The sequence below is a fragment of the Amphiprion ocellaris genome, chromosome 2 (assembly GCF_022539595.1).
Source record: "Amphiprion ocellaris isolate individual 3 ecotype Okinawa chromosome 2, ASM2253959v1, whole genome shotgun sequence".
Classification (NCBI taxonomy): domain Eukaryota; kingdom Metazoa; phylum Chordata; class Actinopteri; family Pomacentridae; genus Amphiprion; species Amphiprion ocellaris.
In genome coordinates, this window is record NC_072767.1 from 33,192,860 (window position 1) to 33,212,476 (window position 19,617).

Consider the following 19,617-nt stretch of genomic DNA (forward strand, 5'->3'; position numbering starts at 1 on the left):
TCAATCAAGAAAGTTGTAGTTATTCTTTCATGTCAGCAGGTATCGGTCGTTTTTCATGCTGTCCAGAGATGAAGACAAATAAGGGAGCAGAAACAGCAGATTAGTCAAGTGAGTTAAATGTTCACTGCCTCAGGACTTATTTGGAGAAGTTGCCTCCGTTATGCACATTTACTCCTTTTCCTAAAAGTTACAATAAACCTTAAGCAAGCGTCATTTTTACTCTTCTGAAATTGGGTAAATTTTGTCGTCTCCATTAAGTTTTCTAATGCTGTACTTCAGTAAATGTGCATAAGATATTTTCACATACTGCAGAAACATGTTTATTGTTTTGGGCAGGAAGTCTTCAGCTATGTGTTCAGAATAGTCACAATTTGCCTTTCAGAGCTTTTGCCTGATGTTTTTTGTTCAGTATTACTATCAGCTGCTCCAAAAGGAAAACTTAAGCCACACAAACACCCAGGAAGTTTCATATATTGTAATTTTAGGTGCATAAAGATTTTCTTCAGAAACACTTTTGTAATATATGAGGAAAAATGATGATATTCCCAAAAGCCTCATCTTTTTATTACACCTGTATACTGCTTTTCCTGTTACATTACCGGCTTGTTAGTTTGCTAAATGGTTAGCCTCAGTGGTTTCACAACGCCTACAGTCGTGTTGTCGCGATTTACAGCTGATTTTACCATTTGTATGTCAAGCATTTTGTGTTCTTGACTTCCCATGTCATAAACACAAGCTCAGGAGTGTATTCATGTACTGGCCAAAAATTCCATTTCTACTTAACTTTGGGTTTTCAGGGTAACAGTGGTGGTTTACTTCTCACTGGGGTGCATCACTTACTGCACAGCTGACCTGCTCAGGTTGTGTTTGAAATACTACTACTTTTAGAAAATGTCATGACCATATGAAGAAGATCCTGTGGAGCTTGCTGTGCAGATAGTGATTAGGTCTGTTAGGATAGAAAGAGTTTTTAAGATTGTGAGCAGTTTCCAAGCCATTCCACTGTGCTGTAAGCCTCAGTGTACTGCTATAATCCTCATACAAAGGCTGATAAAAGCACTAAAGCCTTGGACTTGTTGACCTTTTAAGATTGCAAATAAGCCCACTAAGCAGTTTGAATTATGTTTTTGCTTGTTTTTTGCATGTTGCCAAGACCAATTAACACTACTGGGGGTGCAGCTCAAAGCACAAGGCTCTATTTATCCAACACATCATCAGAAAAAAATCTAAATGAAATACACAAATGTGATTATGGTCAGATATATTAGTGCCTTATATAAGGCAGTGATGATGACAAACCTATCAGTGTAGCTATTCACTTGTGCCTTTTTTGCTTGTTTTATTCCTGTTCCTATATTGAAATTCCTCATATTGATTTAGTATTATAATTACTTCTGATTGTAAGAAATATGCAGCTCTAGACGTGTCCATGTTTGCAATTAGTTATCTGGTACCAAGAACACCCCTCAGTTTCTGTGTTTACTTGAGGTGGTATTTGACTTCTTTGAAAAAGAGTTAATGCGCTGGCAGATGAAAACATCTTTATTGAAGAAGTTCTGACATAGTGAACTTTTAACTGACGTGACTGATCAGCTGTTTAGCTTCTTTCATTGTCTACCCCTCTGAACAACATGAAACATGGTTGAAAACAGCTGAAACGACAAAATAATTACAACTGTTCAGACTAAAAAGAGTTCTCAAAGACTTTTTTCTCTCGTAGATGGACAAAGTTTTGTCTCTTTCTTCTTCTGGGTTCTTTAAATGGTTGTTTGGTTTCTCTCTTTTTCTACTTGTTTGCAAACATTCATAACCTATAGCGCCACCTTTGGATGACTCTAAGCAGCCTAGTTTATTTGCTCTAATCTGGTTAACGGAAACAAAAAGTCACATTTTCTTTTTTTTTTTTTTAATTTACTGCAACCTTTCAAAAGTTTACTTCAAAACCATTTCACAACTATATAAAAACATAACTATTGTTAACATTTTGGTCACTGTATCTAACTGATGACCAGCAATTTATAACAGTTTTTTTTTATTTTGATGAACGACAGAATTTAAGGAAACTCTCTTTTGAATTATCTTTAAATTTGGGTTGTTGCAGTTCTGTTAATGAATGCTTTAATATTTTAATGAATAAAGTATTTGAATGATCAATAATCACAAAACTTTCTGTCAGCTCAATTAGACTGCAGTAGCAACACATTTAGGTTAACTTTGTGTCCCTCGCTCTTTGACTGCACTGGCTTAAACTTCATTTTTTATATGTTACTTTTAAAGCAATGAATGGCTTAGCTATTACATAATAGGTCTTTTATCAAAGTGTCGCCTTGTTCCACACACTAAGCTCTATGGACTGTTGAGTTGTAGACAAAATCATATAGAGCATAAAGAAATGACCTGTCAGTGATATATGTTCATCATATTTTGCGTGTGCAAAGCTGACAGTAATGTTCTGTAACTTTGTTCTACAAAGACGTGTTTGAGACAATGCAGAATGTCTTTGAGACGTTAATCCACAGACCGGCTGACTGAGGTCAGTCTAAATTGCAGTGAAGTCTTCTAACACCACAGTTGCTGGATTAGTGCAATACTGTTAGATTGGACACTGCAGTGCAGTGCGATTGAGAGAGAGAGACACAGATTTGGTGCATCTACAGCAGAGTGTGTGTGCGGTGTTTGTTCAACAGTGCGAGCGAGTGAAAGTGATTTTGCATTCTGCAGAGTTTGCTTGTTTCCAGAATGAACCTGTGAATGAAAGGCTGAGTCTGAAACGCATCAGCATAAAGAGGCAGCAGCAAATAGAGGCTCACTCACTATCAGCTGTGCTGCTTTCATGGCAATCTGTCACAGCGTGCCAACTTTCACACATAACATCAGACCATTAGTAACATCTGCGTATTGTGATAAACTCAAACTGATTACATCAGATCCAAACATGAGGTCTTAACGGCGACACCCACCAAGTTAATCTCTGCGTAATGAAGCAAAGTGGGTGAAACGTCAAGTGTTGTATCACAGCCAATACCTGGGAATCCCCAGCGGGCTGTTACGACTGAGCTGAGATGCCTTCAAGAACCAATAGAAGCCTTTGACTTAAGCACTTAGGATTACCATGACATGGATGACTCAGAATCTGCACTGACACAGCCTCACCACAGTTCTGAGCTGCTAATGTTTTAGAAGCTAACGAATAGAATGACAGCTACAAGATCCATGGAGAAATACTGTTACTACTGGACAGTATTTAAACCATATTCTGCACAGTATACCAAAGAAAAGGGCACACGTTTCTGTGGCTCTCATTTTGCTTAAACCCCCTCTCTGGTGGTTGATTTAACCTCTACAATTCATATTTGTACATGAAATGGCATAGATGGAACTCTACACTGTAGCTTCCTGTAGAATAAACAGACCTGTGTAGTCCAAAATTTCTTTCTCCACTCACCCCTCAAGCACACCAGCTCACCTGTGACTGCTAAAAAGTAGTTAAAAGTTAAAAGTTTCCCTTAGAAGTTTTATTTTTAAAAAAATCCCCCCAAATTTTGCAAGAAAATATTTTCAAAAAATGAGTAAAAATCTTCCAAAAAATATCTAAAGTGATTACATATATATCAGTAAAACTTCTAATATTTTCTTTAAGAACATTCACAAAAAAATCAACCAAAATCCAGCGAAATTCACTGGATTTTGGTTGATTTTTTTTTGCGAATGTTCTTAAAGAAATATTTTTAACATTTCTTTTTTTTCCACCAAAAAATGTTCAAAGATTTCCCAATAATTTTGAAAATGTCCACATCAGAAATTTCACTGTGAAAATATATTTTTTTCTCCACATTTTCAAACTTTAAAACGGGTCAGTTTTGACCCGCAGGACGACACGAGGGTTAAGAAAAACATTCTGGCAGCTAAAAGAAAATTTCCCACTAAAAACATTACTAGAACTTTGCAGAACTTTCTCAGAACAATTTAAAAATGAAAAAACTAATGATTTGGGTAATAACCTGGTACGATCTCAGAGGAATAAAATGTCTTTATAGTGTTTTTCCAGCTCTAAATTGTGGCAGAACAGTGGAACTGTGTGAGTCTATCTGTTGAAAACTGATCCTTTTTCTGATATCAAATATGACAGAGCACCTGCACCTGAAAACTACTTCAAACACAACTCTTACATAATTGCATTCACATAACATGTCATTTATCAAACTCATTTCTGCAAGACAGGAAGCAACAATAAAAGCTCACAGGAAACATGAAAATAATATAAAATAACATGTACTGTGGGTGGAAGGCTGATGAGGGCATTAGGTTTTTGTTTTTTTGGGGGTTTTTTTTGGTTAAGGCCATGTGTGTGCACATTCAGTTTGATCCATGACATCACATTCATTTAGCAGACAGGTTTTTGTAAAATGAATTAGATTTTTTTTTTCTATGAGCATCAGGAGCAGTTGAGGTTCAGTTTTTTTCTCAAGGACACTTTGACAGGCAGGAAAGGAGGCAGTTAATAACCAATGTATTCCAACACCACGTTTATTTTCTGAGTTTTTTCTCAACTAGTGCTAGTCAAGAACTTTCTACATGAGTCTCCATGACTATAAATGGAACTTGCATTTAAATGCTTATCAAAGAGCTACAGTATCTTCCATTCAAACATATTACAACTATGTTCTTAATCTCCACAAAGCTAGAGAATACTGATGTAAGAAAATCCGCATATATAAGTCATTTGTAACATGTAACCTCATGATACCTGAGCTCCAGGACAATAAGTTCAGTGGTGTGTATACATTAGAAAAAGAAAAACTGAAAGCACAGATACTAATGATTGTTTTCTCTTTTATATGAAGCTAATCTTATAAAAGAGATAAGATAGGTTTCTCACAATTATTTCCCAAATGATCTTGAAATATGAAATCTCATAAATATGAGAAAGATTTTCCTGCTCTTAATTATGAGATTGTTTCTTATAAATCTGAGGTACAATTTTCATAAAAATGAGATAATTTTATGTACTGATTTTAAAAAAAGAATCTCAGATTATGAGACGTATGAGGCATCCTGATCTTGTAATCTTGTAGAAGAAAAAACTAATTATAAGATTCCATAAATCTGAGCTCCAGATCTCATAATAATAAGTTTTGTTTTCTTTATTGATCGCTTGAAAAAAATTTTTATGAGATGTTTTCATATAACAATCATTCAGATCTCATAAGTACGAGTGTTTTTTCTGCTTGTCACACACAAAAAATGATCTTAATATTATTATTTAATGTTCTGTCATAATTCTGACATTGTTTCTCAGGAAAATGAGATCTGAATCGCATAAATGTGAGATTATATTCTATAGCGATCTCATAAAAAACAATAATTATAAGATATTTTCTTATAAATGTGAAATTTCTGCCAGAATTAAGTTAAAATTGAATCAAAGTTGCATTTTTGTAGTTTTACACAAATGTAAAAAATCTGTGAATTTCTTTCTTAGATGCGTATCCGGTCTCGGAGGTTGTCTACACGTGGACTCAGGGAGCTGCCAAGTCGGTGGTGGTGGCAGAAGAAGGCTCTCGGCTCAACCAGTATCACCTGATTGGTCAAACAGCAGGAACAGAGGACATCTACACCAGTCGAGGTACAGTTAAGTGATAGCAAACGGACTCAGATTACATATGTCCATTTACAGCTCAGCCGGCGCTGCCACGTCGTCTTCTATCACTTGGTTACTTCCTCTCTGACAGCAGCAGTGGTACAGCAGCTTCAGGCAGGAGGAGGGACGTTAAGCCGCTGCCTCCACCCTTTTATTCAGCTCTGTGTTATTACTGTGTGCCATCCAAAGATGTTGTGAGAAGAAAATGTTTTCAAATCAAGCTGGATAGAGACAATGAATGAATCACAAGGATTTGCCTCCCACACATGGCCAGCTGTCTCTGGGGCAGCCAAGGGAAGAGAGAAGGTGGGGCAGAGAGAGGGGGGCAAAAAAAAAAAAAAAAAAAAAAAATCACTTATCCTTGGTCTGAGCCATTGGGTCTGTAGGGTTAATCCGTATGGAGGCCCATCAGTTGTGCTTTTACCGAGTGACGTCACAGCTCAGCGATTGGCTGCCGTGGGGGAGACACTAGTGGAGGGCTAACGGCATCTGCTTAATTCTGTTATGTAAAGAAGTACGATAATACAGTTCTGCTGGTTGCAGAGGAGGCGTTCCTATAGCTGTAATGTATATAGAGATAGTTAGACGGCTTTATCCTGTATCTGCTGGGGGAAGGTGGTGTTTACACTGGATAATGTATGAGATCTTAACATTTACCGCCAGAGTGCTTTTTACGTGGCAGGAGGAAATCCGCCCACGCTGGTGAAGAAGACCCAGACTGAGAACAGGTTAGGATCAACCCACAGCCTGCTAAACTGTCACAGTGTCAGTCTTCGCCCACACTACTCAGCTCAAACTAGCTAAAGAGGGAAGATGCACATGGCAGCATGGCCTTAATTAGCACAGCTAATCTGAGGTGCAAACCCTCTTTAACGAACCAAGAATAGGTTATGGTGGGTGGACGTGACCTTTGACCCCACAGGTTAAGCCAAAGAGGATGAAAATATGAACACACGCATTGAGCTGCTGATCGGCAAACCTTGCAGTTTCATTACATTACACACATCAGTGCCTCCAGATCATAACAGAAAGGGGCAAAGCTCAACAGATGGTTCTGCTCTGTACTTACCAGTTGACCAACATAGCCGCGTTGTTCTCCGCTATGAATGGCAGTTCCCCGCACACGCTCCAAAAACCAAACAGTAAAATCCACCACAACCGCATTTTTTCACACCTCGCAGATTTCCATCCACTTCCGAGCCCAGCAGGCGGTCAGATCAGAGCGGGGTGAGCCCGGCGGTGCCACCACAGAGCAGGGCTGCTGGCTGCTGGTCTCCAGAGCGAAGGCGGCACAGGTGCCCTTTTCATTAAGGACATGATGCTCATCGTTGCACCGCACAGACCGTCCAAACTTTGCCCCGGTCCCTCTCAGCCCCCCTCCGCCTCAGTCATCTGTGCACCTGCTTGTAATCACCGCTGATCCAGGTCTGTTGTAGTGTTCTCACTCAGGCAGGGCAAGGATGTATGTTCCCAATGAAGGGTGGCCTGGCCTGACAGAATGGGATGGACTGACTGTTACACACACAACCACACACACACGCACACGCACACACACACACACACACACACACACACACACACACACACACACACACACACACACGCACATAGAAAGAGAGAGAGAGAGAGAGACACAGCGAGGCGAGGCAGAGCAAGGGAGATATACAGGATGCAGATTGTGACAAGGGATTAGTGAGACAGAAAAATCCGATTTTGCCAGGAGAAAGCAGCAGTCATCTGTGGATTTTCTATAGTTTATCAGAGTCCATGGCTCGACAGGATATTTGAAAAAAAAAAAAAAATCCTTCAAATGCAATCTTCAGTTGGTTAACAGGATATGATGATTTCCCCACCAACCTGATTTTTCAATAATTTAGCTCACGCATTCGAGGCAGCTCCCTGGCCGGGATGTAGTCGAGCAAAGTTCATTTGGAGAGAAGTTAATCACAGATACAGCATGAGGAGATGACAGGACACCTGCTCACTGAAGGAAATTAAAACAACACAATGAAAAGCAGGTCTTTAATGACAGTATGGACAATCTATGCGATGAAAAAAAAGATTCTGCAAAATGTGTCAGTCTTGGTCGACTGCAATCCTACTTACTGGGTTGCAGGAAAGAAGTGTGTTATCTTTAGATTAACTGAGTCAGTCACAGTGAACTCAATGCACTCTACCTGCTAGCCTTATTAGCCTAAATGAAATATGAATAAACACAAACAGCTGGCATTTGCAGCATATTAAATCATTTTAGCCCAGTTATTTTAGACTGAAATAAGAGTCGGAGCGGACCTGTGTGCACCTGTACGTATTCATATGATTTCTGAAAGCAGATCCCAGCACAAGAACTACTGAAGAAAATAATAGAGACCAGTTAGCCTGCAGTTTTTACATGGTTTTGATAGTTTGATTAATTATTGTAAGTGCATTACTGTAGATTTAAATGAGGCCATGCACTGTGGCTGTATTGTAAGATTTCTTCTAGATGAAATTGCATTTCAAATATAAAGATTGTTACGTTACCCTGTTTATTTATTTACTAAGTAAGATCATAAAAAATTTAAAATAATGCTGTAAAATCTTAGGTTAATATCTAAACTTGTCAGGTCAATCTGTAGCACCAATCAGCTCCTGTTTTATAGATACTATGCTATATAAATAACAGTGCCTTGCTTATTAAGGTTTTATTGCTTTAACCATTTTATTTGTATTTATGGATACTTACATATTGAATTTTTGTATCTGCAGTCTTGAACTTTATCTTCATTGTTGTTAAACTGTCTTGTGAGGATCCTCCTTTTGCACTGTCAGTCAAAGAACTTTATGCACTGTTGCTTTCAAAGTGTTTTAGAAATATTTGGGATCAACTCATTAAGAATACTCCACTTTTTTCGCCTTCACATACTACTTCCTGTCGATTTATGGCATGTAATTTTCTTTAAAATGCACAATGAGCTTTAGAATGAGAAAAAGTGAAATGTCAACTCGCTATTCTGCTGTTTTGTGCAGGTCAATACACTGTGATGATGGCTCACTTCTACCTGAAGAGGAAGATCGGCTACTTTGTCATCCAGACTTACATGCCTTGCTTCATGACTGTGATCCTGTCGCAGGTTTCCTTCTGGTTGAACAGGGAGTCTGTGCCAGCTCGGACTGTGTTTGGTGAGTTTGGAACATGCAGATGCATTAGTGAGGGAAACAACTTCAATATCTTATTAAAACGGCAACATCACTGAGTGAATTTACCTGCAGCATGAATGCAGGTGTTAGTTTTGTGTTTAATACACAAATATTTTAAAATGCTGTTTCTATGATGCCGCTGCATGATCTACCTGTAATGCTCTGATATGTGCCCTGTTTTTTCTATGACTTAATCTGCTGGAATAAAAACTGAATAGCAAGTGTATTCAGTAAAGCTGACCCAGTTTTCTCCACCACCAGGTGTGACCACTGTACTAACCATGACCACTCTCAGCATCAGTGCTCGAAATTCGCTGCCCAAAGTGGCTTACGCTACAGCCATGGACTGGTTCATCGCGGTGTGCTACGCTTTTGTCTTCTCCGCCCTCATTGAATTCGCCACGGTTAATTATTTCACCAAAAGGAGTTGGGCCTGGGATGGAAAAAAGGCGATGGAGGCCCAGCAGCCCAAGGTTTGTACCGACAGTTGACTGTGGTTAATCACATGGACAACCCCAACCCAACACTGATGTGACTCATGTTGTTAACGGTGGTGAAACTGTCTGGGAATGGATCTCAGGACTACATTAGAAGTACTTGATAAGTGGTGTTGTAGAGCCTCTCCTCTGTTTAGAGATGAATGTTTCAGTTTTGGTCTTTCAAGACATTTCATATCTCATCAACCATTGACTGAAACATCCACTGCTAAAAAAAATAGAATAGAAATACTTTACTGATTCCCAATGGGAAATTCTGAAAAATAGCAGCAATAATCTGTTTTATTTTGTTTTTGCCTTGTTTTTTGGGTTTTTTTTTTTTTTGCAGTTTTGGTGAGAACTCAACGGTAAGCCGGACCTTACACAGACATTTGACATATTGTGGCCAAAAATAGCTTAAATGTTAGCAAATGTCTTTTCTACACATCCAGCAGATGTGGAGCAACATTACCTTTCACTTTAAGTTGCATTTCTTGCATCACAAAATTTTTTTAACTGATTTTTGGTCTTCACAAAGCCCAGAAAAAAATCTGTCTTCAGGTGCTGAGTGCTTCACAGTGCTCACGAGCTAGTAATATGATAAAGTTTGCTACGATAGTCTGCTGGGCCTGGAAACAGTTTGATTAGAGCGAACTCAGGTTACAATTACAGCTACACACTGTGAAACTAAAACAGTGATCTGAGAAGGACTGAAGAGTTGGGTGTAAATTCTCTTTGGGGTTTTTATTAACCAAAAATGCCACCTTTCACATCACATAAAGCCAGTGAACTAGTTGCTTAAATTTTAAACATTACTCAGTGCAGCTTATACTAGTCGTCCAAACTGACTCCACTTTCCTTTGGTGTGTTCTTCTTTCTCTCCTCTAAGTTTAAGTGGGGAGAAAGAATAACAGTGGGAAAAAGTCCTACATGATAATCACAATCAGAATCAGAAAGCCTGTATTGCCAAGTGAGTACACATGAGGAATTTGACTTGGTGTATAGAGAGCAGTGCCTAGCAACAACAACAGTAAAAAAAAAATAAAAATAAAGTAAGAGATAAATAGGGAAGATGTAGAAGTTGAAAAAAGGTGAATCAATAAATTCCCCGTTCACTCTGCCAGTGTTGTGGCACAGTGCCAGTTCATTACTGCTCAAGGACATTGATCCCTACCATCAACTTTCCCTGGCCATCCTCTGTTGCTCTGCTTGTGTGTGCAAGTGCCTCCTTTATTAACTACCTGTTTGATTATGTCGAATGATGAATGTGCAGCAGCCTTCTTGTTGAATCAATGCTTGTTTTTTGTTTTTTTTCTCCACAGAAAAAAGACCCGTTAGCCCTGTCTAAGAAGCCAAACAACACCTGCTCAGCCGGTGTGAATTATACAACCAACCTTACGAAGGACGCGTCCATCTCGACCATTTCAAACAGCACGGCTGTTCAGCTCAAACCATCTGAAACCAAGGCCCCAGATCCCAAAAAGACTTACAACAGCGTGAGCAAGATCGACAAGATGTCCAGAATAGTGTTCCCAGTGCTGTTTGGGACCTTCAACCTGGTTTACTGGGCCACGTATCTCAATAGGGAACCAGTGATTAAAGGAGCTGTTTAAGCTCTGCGATGTGGGTTGTTCATGCTCCTGACAACCGCTGCAGGATTTGATAACTGGAACGCAATCAAAAACAATGCCAAACACTTAGTCCTTGTATCATAGATGTGTTTTTTTAGGTAACCAGATAACATTGCATGTGTGTCGCTTCAGGAAACTTTTGCCATGTTTTGTACATGTATGATTAACAACCCAAAAAGTTTCATTTATCACAGTTTAACTGATTAGTTTCTGCCAAATTTTGATCTTTTAAAAATGTTAGCATTTGGGATTCATATTTTCTCCTTGAGTCTACAGTAGATGATGGTACAGCACAACTCTGTCTCCCCGAAATTATGCTCCTATACGACTAAAGCACATTTTTATTTGTGTTTGAAAAAGAAATGTATTTAGATTTGAAGCAAACGAAAAGTAAGACCGACATAAAAGGAAAGGCTTCCAGCTCCAAAAGAGCTGCAACATCCTTGTAAGGAAGTCAGTTATAGGACTTTCACCCAGGAAAGCAGAATTTGCATCCCATATGGGACCATTATTCTTACATTACATTGAACATGCAACATATGCAGACTGTTTTAGGTGGATATACCACAGAATGTATCTTGTTAGTGGCCACAACTGCAGCGCATGCACTTCATAGGGTTGTGCAAAACAAAACAGTAAGCTTTTATTTTGGGTATGTCTGGCTATATTACAGTCATGATACTTAGATTTTTAGCGAGTTTGTGTAAAATGAGTAATGAGTAAAATGTGTAAAATGATCACTGTAGTGTTTGTAGGGAATAAATTTATAAAACAATCATTAGCTGGCGCTGGAAAAATAAATGTTGATGGGGTGATGGAGACCCTAAAGTGGAAGCTTTGTTTGATATAAAGCAGGTATTTCCTGTGTACCAGTAGTTTATTTTTCGACTTTTTTTTGGCAAAAGGGCTGCGCACACCTTGTATAAAAATGTAAATAGAAGACTAGTCTATTTTTACGTTTGCAGCACAGATCTTCACGGTGCGTTGCTCGCTGCTCAGACATCTGGTGTAGCCACTTTCATTGATTAGAATAGAAGTTTAGCGTTGCAGCATCCAGTCCGCAAACAGTCTGCATACATTACATTCAGTGTAACCAAAGCGTCAAGTTTTGTTTTCATTTACTGTTTACTTTTTGTTTTCACTCTGTTTTTAATTACGATTATGCATCAAACCTACATGGCTAGTTGAAGGAAAATGTCATGCTCTGGGTTAAAATGCAACCCATCACAACATGTTTGAAGCTTTTCCTCCAGTTTCTGGGTTACCAGGGTTTCAAATCCTGCCCTATCTACTAGGTGGTTGATAAATAAATGCCGAAAACATGTTCATAATGTGAGAAATATCATGAACACCTGGGGGATAATTCAAAACATAACTGAGAATACCGTTTGGCTGTATAAGAACTACATTTGTGGGCGACAGGGCTGTGCAGCAAGGCCAAATGCTATGCAAAACAACATTTTTACCGTGTTATTACTCCTAACCGGCTTTTACCTTTGTAACTCTTACTTTGTCCAAATGGGCTGGAGGTCCAGGATGCTGGGCCCAGGCACATGGAATTTTGCTTCCTTGTTAAAAGCAGATGAATAGCCATGCTTAAATGTGTTGCCTTCAGAGTGTGAGAACTCATCATGAATGCACTGAAATCTCCTGCAGTTACTTTCTCCAGAAGCCAGATTTAAAAATTTGGTTTAATATTTGACTCTTTTTGTTCTTTTTTTTTTTTTTGTTGCTACTTTTCATTAGGTATTGAGTTTCTGTTTATGTAGAGATCAAACAGGGACAGATTTCAAGCTAAAGTGATAGTGGCAGCTTTTGTTTCCGAGTCACCATGTTGAGAATCCTGTCTGTATGTATGTAAGTACGGTAGTAGTTTAAGAAACTTGTATATACGCCCTGCTTTTAGAACAGCACCACTAAGCCAGTAAGGTTAGCTTCTATGTAACGCATATGCAGCAACAGTGTTACTCTAGTCTAGCGCTTCATTGACTGGATATTGAGAAATGAGCCCAGTAGCTTGAGCTTTAGCCAGTTTGACAGAATATACAGTGCTTTTTTAAAACATCTTGTTTTGCTATTTTTTTTAGATAGGTTTGCTGTTTCTATAAGCTTTGATGATAATGTGCAAATATTCTTGACATATATTTGGATGCTTTGGGTAGAATCACATTTTTTTGTCATTTAGATTCGAGACTGATTTGAGCTTCGGTTATCGAAGAGACAGAAAGTCACAGCATCATTATCATTTTTAAATCATATTGTCTTTATTATTTTTAGAGATTCATGCATTAATCTGAATGAACATTAAAAAGCATAGTGATAATTTAAAGAAATACTTACATTATGGTTACTTATTGGGAAATATGGTTAAAAAAGATTGATGCTGTTCTGCCTTTACAGTAAATATAAAGCCAGATGACTTAGCTTAGCATAAAAACTACACACGGGAGGGCAGTTAATCTAGATGTGTTACCTCTGAGTTACTGCAGCTTAATTGGATGAAGGTAAAGTAAAATTTAGCATAGATGGGAATTGCAGTCAGCATTACTTACTTGCCTGAAGAGCCTGTAATATGCTTTCTAGGTTACCCCTTTCCTTCAGTGTGTTGTACAGTTTTTTGTGTATGTGAAAGGTCTAACTTACAAAGCCCAGACGGAGTTTTTCTCTCCCAGAGAAAGCCCTTAGACAAAGTTGGACAATATTTCCACACTACAGCAGCGTTTGCTAGAGCTACATACCTATACTCACTGATCTGATTGTACATAACCGATGTTGCTGCACTTTCATCACATCAGCCGAACACTCAGAGCAGGCTGCAGTTTTTTGTAAGGGAGGCTTAAAGAGACAGAAGAAATGCTGCAGCGTTGTACAGCATGAGACAAATAATGTGCTGTAAAGACATGAAAACATATTCTAAAGACGTGTTCAGTGTGAAACAATTCTAGATTTCAAACTCCATGAGACAAACCACTTTGAGGGTTAGGTGTTAATTTGTCAGCTTTAAGGTGTGGCCAGAGTCCCCTTGTTTCAAGTAGCTATGCTAAGCTATCGGTTGCTAGCTCTATTTGAGAATGGTAACAATCTTCTCATTACAATTAGGCAAGAAAGCAAAGTACTATTCTTTTAATGAAATAACCTCCAATCACAGCACTTTGAAGGTCATCGTATAACTTCAGTCTCCCTCCATGACGCCCACGACTACAGCTGCATGCACTACACTCACTTCAGCAGAGTTAGTTTTGCAGTCTGAATGTGATCATGTGACTTTATGCCTGTGTGGCCTGCCACTATTCAATGAGTTGTCTTGTATTACTACATTTAAGATCTGAATTTTCGATAAAGGCTGTTCTTTAAATGCAAATATCTGAAGCAATAAATAATGCTCATATAAATAATGACTTCTGTTTATGATAATGTCACCATTTGACCCACATTTTGTTGATTAATCTAAAACCCTTCCCTCTTTGGAAGCACAGTACTCCCCTCTTTACTGTATTTACTTTTCTGTAAAAGGCCCTTGCAGGTCACCAGTGTAAAGGCCTGTATCACTATTAAAACTTTTTCTTAATTGTTATGTACCTGACTCCAATAAAGCTTCACTGACTTCATCTGACTACAGTTACTGGATGAAAAGTTCAGCGATAATGAAGCCGTAAAAGTCTTTATCATGTCAGCTGCAGCATGACATGGAATAGGATTTATGGAACAGTGTCATGTTATAAATGTAAGATCATAGCTGACACAGATTGCCATGGTTCTTCAGTTTTCTGCACAGATGAACACACACACAGAGATAAAGTATGATTCAGTAGATACTGTACAATCCTCCTGTACATATTTAGATGCATTTATGCGGTCGACGTGATAAAACGCCGACTTAATCTTGCTTGATGGAACAACGGGCTGCACGTGCTGTTTCTCCTTTGATTATACACATGCAGCCTCTACAGTTGGTGGACGCCTAAATCCATCTTGGGGGTCTCTGTAGCAGTAACATCTGGCTCACATCTGTTTGTCAAGGATTTAGGTCCATTTAAGTTGCTTTTTCCATTCAGCGGGCCTATACTCTACGGCAAATTAAGCCGTCACTGATGGCACCAAATGACATCAATCATAGTATATGGCTTGAGAAGCAGAGATGGGTTACAGTATGCGGCAGTGGAGAGGACCGTCCTCTCTTATCCACGTCCTCGATGCTATGAAACCATGTTCCACGCAATCAGGATATTCTACAGCCAGCTGACCTTTATACACACATTTTACATGACATACTTAAAGAAAATGTGTCAGCTGAGAGTAATAATGATTGATGCAGATGATGCTGTAAAATGCTAAATCAAAACAGATACACAGATTCACAAACAACATTACATACTATACGTGTGTGGGTTTTTCTTGTTTTGTTTTTGTCTTTTACCGCTGTGCAATTTTTGGGAGGGCATTTTTTAAAATTTCATTTCAAATAAGTTTTTTGAATGGGAAGATTTAATTCTGAGTTATACTTTTTCAAAACGGGCTGATACTGCTTTTATCAGGATGCCTCAGTATCTTTTCCTAACTAGAAAAGTATCTAATTTTCATTGAGAATCAAAGTATCTCATTCAGTATCTCTTCTTAACAAAGAGGTTTGTCATTCAATGACAAGTAACACATATTAATGAGAAAAGTGTGTTTTTAACAAGGAACAACAAAAGTCTTTTGTTTAACATCTTTTTTTTTAATAATGAATGTATCTCATTCGAACAAGAAAGTATGTTGTTAAAACATCAGATATCTCATTTGAATGAGAAAATATTTTGTTAAACAAGGAAAGGATCTAATTTCAGAAAGAAAATAATGGTTTGACAAGTATCTTGTTTATTAGGATTTTATAAAAGTATCTTGCTCAGAATTTTTAAACAGCGTCACTGAATTGAAAAAAGTGTTTTTAACAAAAAACACAAGTATATTGTTCAGCATCTCTTTTCTTCATGGAAGTATTTGGATTATTAAAGCAGCAAACGAGCTACAAAGTGACTAAAAAGACATAAAATATCCTGTCCAAGAGACAGAAAAACACATGAATAAAGAATATATATATATACATATATGAACAGGAACAAAGTGATCACAAAGTGACACAAAACGGTGCATATGTAACAGGTGTGTCAGTATAACTATTAATTTCACTCAAAATCCCTCCTTGTTTTTGTTTACATTGTTATTCAATTTTCTTTTGTCATTTTTGTCATTATTATTGTGTATCAATTCTCTTTTTTTTGGGAGCTTTATTTTATTTTGACATTGTGACTTCTATTTTTGTGATTTTTACTTGACCTTTGCCCTTTGCACGTCACTTCCTCTCTGTTCGCGCTCATCTCCTCAGACGGTCCGTGATCCCGTTGGGAGTAGGTGAGTGAACAGAGAGCGCTCTTAGTTGTAGGTTCAGCTACAGAGAAAAAAATTAGAATGTGGCTTAAAATCTGTTTGGTCATTTCTACATGTTTTTTGTCTATTGTTTGAGTTATACAGTTGTTTTTGGTAGGGTACAGCGGTGTAGTGAGGACTTTTTGTATCTCCTTTTCAGAGCGGCTAGCAAGAGGCCGCATCATTGCTGTATGTAACACGCATTTTATTTGCACTAGGTATGTGAGCTCCCTCTCCTTTTTTTGTCTTTTGTATATATTTTTCAGTCTTTTTTCATAGTTCTGTCTTAATGTTTATGCTTGTGTGCTATGTTATACGAGACGGCCCGTGATCCCGTTGGGAGTAGAGCGGCTAGCAAGAGACCGCATCATTGCTGTATCTAACACGCATTTTATTTGCACTAGAAAATAAATTCGTTGGCTACATCGACGTGGTCCTCTGCTGTCATCATTCCCGACACCCGCACACACAACGCAGAGAGAGAGGGTCGGAGAGTTGGGCCAGACTGGCTACACATAGACTGTACATACATTTTTTTCGTTAGTTTTCATGGTCAAAATGAGAGATCAGGTGGCCGATCTTAAAATAAATCAATATTGATTTTTTTATAGAGCGTTAAAATTTTGCGAAGCCAGGGGGCGGGGTTACTTGATTGACAGTCTGGTCTGGAATGATTGACAGGTCCTATGGAGGAGGCAGCAGAGACTCTGCTCTCTTTATTTGGATTAATTCTGATATAATAACTGTTGGTTTATTTATTGGTGAAGCAGCAGAACCTTTTCCACAGACGGTTTTCCTGCCCGTTGGCTTGTGTTTTCTGCCTTCGGCTGATTCTACACTGAAAGGACTCTGATAGCTCGGTAAGTTAATGTTTATTTTCGTATCGGTGCGCTTTTAATGCACTTTATACGCAACTTTAGTGTCAGATATAATGTGTGCCATGCACTACAGATGTTGGTGGAGTTTATTCATGTGTGTGTTGACTAGAGAAGAAAGTTAGCATCTGGTAAATATTAGTTTTAATGTTAGCGATGCTAACCGAGCTAGCTGCTCAGTCGTAGCCAGATTAAAGCTAATGTAGCATTAAGCTAACGATGTTTGTGTTGTTTCATGTAAACAGCTGAAGTGTGTTGTGTTACTGTAATGTGGTACATTTAGTTAATAAAACTGTTCATGGAAACGCTGGTTCACATTGATGTAACGTTCAGAAAACCTAAATGTGATTAAAACAGTAAGCTTTAGGTTCTGTGTTGTCAGTAGTCCTGAATATCTCCTGAGCAATTAAATGTTTATCAGTGATTAATCTTTAGTGTGAAACTTTTACTTTGCACCTATATTTTTTTTGAAATGTAGGTCATTTTAAGGTAAGACATTGAAGGATGATTTTCTTAGGTAAATGAATTTAAGGTTTAATTGAAATCTTTCAGTCAATGTTGTGTTTCTTTCAGTTTGAAATATCTCAATTTAATTAATACAGCTCAGTCAGTTACATTTTATATTGTTAAGAATTCTTATTCAGTTTAACACTTGATGACGTATCAGTTCATTCAGTATTTAAGAGCCTGGTTTTTCTTTTCAATTAACTGTATTTAAAGTGATATTATTAAAATATAATTGCAATGAAACAGCAGCAACATAAGAAACGACCAAATATACAAATTGTCTCAATTTGTTGTTGTGATGTTGCTGCTGATTCATTAAATCCAGATGATCCGTGTTGAAGATATGTTTAGTTCTAGTATCAGAAGTACAAGAAGGAAGATGGAAGTTTAGTTCTGCTATGTCAAAGATTTCAGGACTAAAATAATTAAATGAGTCTTTATGCCTCAAACTTTAATTTACAATAATGAAATAATGAAATAATCACAGATAATAAAACTATAAATAGCAGAGAAAACCTTAAAGAATAATTTCCTGAAAAGTCTGTGAAGGAAAAGCAGCTTTTTATCCTGAAAGAGCAGAATCAGCTCCAACATCTGCATCTGACAGCATCAAGTCAACCAGAAAGAAAAGAAAAAAGAAAATGACTTCTTTCTGATCACATCTGTTCTGCTGCTCACAGGCTGCTGCTGCTCACATTCTTCACATTTATTGTCCACTTTTAAAGGTTCAGCAGACAGGTGCTCTGCTTTGGAGTGTGACGAAGTCTTCGGTGATGTGACGTCATAGTATAGCCTTTGGTCCAACAAACGTCATAGTATAGCATGTTGCTCTAAAAATGTCATAGTATAGCATGTCGCTCAAAAAGCGTCATAGTATAGCATGTCGTCCAGAAAACGTCATAGTATAGCATGTCGTCCAGAAAACGTCGTAGTATAGCATGTCGTTCAAAAACCGTCATAGTATAGCATGTCGTCCATAAAACGTCATAGTACAGCATGTCGCTCTAAAAACGTCATTGTATAGCATGTCACCAAAAAAAAGGTCATAGTATAGCATGTTGCTCAAAAAATGTCATATTATACTATGGCCTTTTTTTTGCGCCAAAATTCATGATGATTTTTTTTCAAAGAAAACCTTTCTGGAGTGTTTTTCACGGCCTCCTTTACATTATTTCATCATATGGCACGTTTTTACAACATGTTTGAAAAATCTCATTTTTTTTCGACATAGTATAGTAAGGCGTTTTTTTTGCGCCAAAATTCATGATGATTTTTTTTTCAAAGAAAACCTTTCTGGAGTGTTTTTCACGGCCTCCTTTACATTATTTCATCATATGGCACGTTTTTAACATGTTTGAAAAATCTCATTTTTTTTCGACATAGTATAGTAAGGCGTTTTTTTTGCGCCAAAATTCATGATGATTTTTTTTTCAAAGAAAACCTTTCTGGAGTGTTTTTCATGGCCTCCTTTACATTATTTCATCATATGGCACGTTTTTACAACATGTTTGAAAAATCGCATTTTTTTTCGACATAGTATAGTAAGGCGTTTTTTTTGCGCCAAAATTCATGATTTTTTTTTCAAAGAAAACCTTTCTGGAGTGTTTTTCACGGCCTCCTTTACATTATTTCATCATATGGCACGTTTTTACAACATGTTTGAAAAATCGCATTTTTTTTCGACATAGTATAGTAAGGCGTTTTTTTTTGCGCCAAAATTCATGATGATTTTTTTTTCAAAGAAAACCTTTCTGGAGTGTTTTTCACGGCCTCCTTTACATTATTTCATCATATGGCACGTTTTTACAACATGTTTGAAAAATCTCATTTTTTTTCGACATAGTATAGTAAGGCGTTTTTTTTGCGCCAAAATTCATGATGATTTTTTTTTCAAAGAAAAC

The 19,617-nt window shown here is 37.7% G+C and overlaps 2 protein-coding genes across 5 annotated transcripts in view; one reads left to right on the forward strand and one right to left on the reverse strand.

Annotated features, from left to right (window-relative positions):
* The window catches only part of gabrb3 (gamma-aminobutyric acid type A receptor subunit beta3), a 63,190-nt gene extending 56,024 nt beyond the window's left edge, over positions 1-7,166 (reverse strand). The window contains exon 1 of one of the 2 annotated variants that reach the window (XM_035956723.2): positions 6,711-7,166. In XM_035956723.2, coding sequence (XP_035812616.1) covers positions 6,711-6,805 — 95 coding nt within the window. In that variant the 5' untranslated portion in view covers positions 6,806-7,166. The remainder of the gene's footprint in view (positions 1-6,710) is intronic. The other variant, XM_035956724.2, reaches the window with a different exon arrangement.
* gabra5 (gamma-aminobutyric acid type A receptor subunit alpha5) overlaps positions 1-14,536 on the forward strand; it is a 28,559-nt gene extending 14,023 nt beyond the window's left edge. For all 3 annotated transcript variants that reach the window (XM_023289108.3, XM_023289109.3, XM_055017175.1), the window contains 4 exons: positions 5,483-5,626; positions 8,651-8,803; positions 9,083-9,294; positions 10,620-14,536. In XM_023289108.3, the coding sequence (XP_023144876.1) occupies positions 5,483-5,626; positions 8,651-8,803; positions 9,083-9,294; positions 10,620-10,910 (800 nt within the window). In that variant the 3' untranslated portion in view covers positions 10,911-14,536. The remainder of the gene's footprint in view (positions 1-5,482; positions 5,627-8,650; positions 8,804-9,082; positions 9,295-10,619) is intronic.
* The last annotated feature ends 5,081 nt before the right edge of the window (positions 14,537-19,617 follow it).